We start from the raw sequence: 1,865 nt of genomic DNA, 5'->3' as shown, positions 1-1,865 counted from the left end.
AAGGCGACAATGTGTTGTAAAACAGGCTAAAAAACAAGGCGGGAACCTCGACTCAAGACGACGACAAAGTTTGCGCTGTCAAAAGGAGCTTCTGTTACAGCAGATGGTGCAAAAGTTTACTGCTTAGGGTGAAAATGAAATATTTGGACTTTGAAGAGTTAACATCATACTTTTTGGATGAAGGACTTTTTTTGTTTTTTTCTCGAATCGTCATTTTCCTTCTTTTGAATGAAGGATATTTTTGTAATTTTCTCGAACTATTGTTTCATGACGAGCATAGCAAGAAAGGGTACTTAAGTCTTTGCAACCGCACTAGATTCGGATGCTAAGTGTTGCCGATACATGGGGATACAAGCTCTTATATGTGGCGCTCATTGGGACCTCGAACACGAGATGTAGCTAACGGCCGTCTTCTTGGGAGAACACACACCACCCTCTGGCATGCATGTGCCTTGCTTCTATATAAACCCCCCCTTAACCGCACAAAAGAGCAGCAGATAAAGAGACCTCCCCACTTCCCAGTTCCCCTCCTCCACCTTTTGCCTTCACTTCTTGCCTTAGAACACTGCACCCTGTCCCCAACATGGCTACTGGCTACTACTATCACCACAACAGGCCATCAGGCTTCCTTGGTGACTCTCACTCCTTCTCTGAGGCGCTTCCCCCTCTTCCCCTTCTGTTCTTCACCTTCATATTGGCGCTCTTCCTTTCTCTCTCTTGGTACATGAGCTACGAGTCCGTCTTCGAGGGATTGATCGATCAGATCAAGTTGGTGGTGATGTTGTCTCCTCTGGTGCTGTTGTTGGTCGTTCACCTTCTCTCTGGTGCAGAGAGGAGGTGGCTTCCTTACCTGTTTCCGCTGCCAGCAGAGAGGAAGTCCATTCACAGGGCTGGTGGTTCTCCTTGGGGCGTCGCTGTGCTCTTGATATTACTCATGTTCATGGTCTCCTACCAATCGTCCTTCCATGAGCGTTGCTTTCCTCTGTTGAGCAGGGGATGAGAGAGAGTTGTATAGAAGAAAGTTTGATGTAAATGGATGTGATACATTGGTTAAACTTTTACCATGCCCTGGTTTTTCCAATAATATTTTTCCTCTTTTTCGAATCTTTTTTCTGAATATTCATGCCCAATATGGCATATTTTCTACAGGACTAGTAGCAAGACTGAGCTCTGTAATATTTGCTACCCTCGTTGGTAAGAAACCCCTAGTGAAAAAATGTAATTTTTTTTTTGCTGTTTTTGTTACACATCTGACCTTTCAAGTGTGAACTGACCATTGGATCGTACTTTTGTGACACATTGTCGGATTTTACAAGGATTGAAAAATCAACGGTATATCAAAATTTCAAGTCTAAAAACCATATTTTTAAGCTGAAAAACTATGATCCAAGAATCGATACTTACTGTTTTAACCATGCTGAACACATTCAAGATAAAATTTGATCAACACAAACTCCTGATGAGTTCCAATAGGTCATAATTAATCAGTTCATCCTTCTGTCCTAACAAAACTTCATAGTTGAAGGTATTTTTTGCTTAATTCAAACCTATGGATGTGTATATAAATACTTATTTACTAATAAAACATAATTTTGATGAAATTAGTTTAAAAATATTTTGAAATTTTCTATCACAAAGTTTTAGTCTGTGCTGGTTACATTCCCACCGAGGGATAGCTACTTTCCCTTGAAAGAGATACTCAAAAAGGGAAAGTGCTTCCACATGGGGGGAAAAGGGATAGGGGGTGGGGGGTCGTGAACTCATTATGACTGGAAAGTTTGCTTTTTTTTTCTTTTTCATTTCTCATGACAGTGTTTTTCACCCTTCTTAACAAGAGGAAAAAGATGGTTTCTTTCCAACGAAAA

General features: G+C 40.9%; 1 protein-coding gene across 1 annotated transcript; it reads left to right on the top strand.

Annotated features, from left to right (window-relative positions):
• Positions 1–583: 583 nt before the first annotated feature.
• LOC149812098 (uncharacterized) lies at positions 584–1,000 on the top strand. Its single transcript, XM_089992975.1, has one exon. It carries the CDS (start codon positions 584–586, stop codon positions 998–1,000), a length of 417 nt encoding a protein of 138 aa, XP_089849101.1.
• The last annotated feature ends 865 nt before the right edge of the window (positions 1,001–1,865 follow it).

Source organism: Nuphar pumila, chromosome 17 (genome assembly GCF_984573655.1).
Source record: "Nuphar pumila chromosome 17, dmNupPumi1.hap1.1, whole genome shotgun sequence".
NCBI lineage: Eukaryota > Viridiplantae > Streptophyta > Magnoliopsida > Nymphaeales > Nymphaeaceae > Nuphar > Nuphar pumila.
The sequence above is the reverse complement of the archived record's forward strand: the minus strand, read 5'-3'. Positions and strand labels throughout refer to the sequence as shown.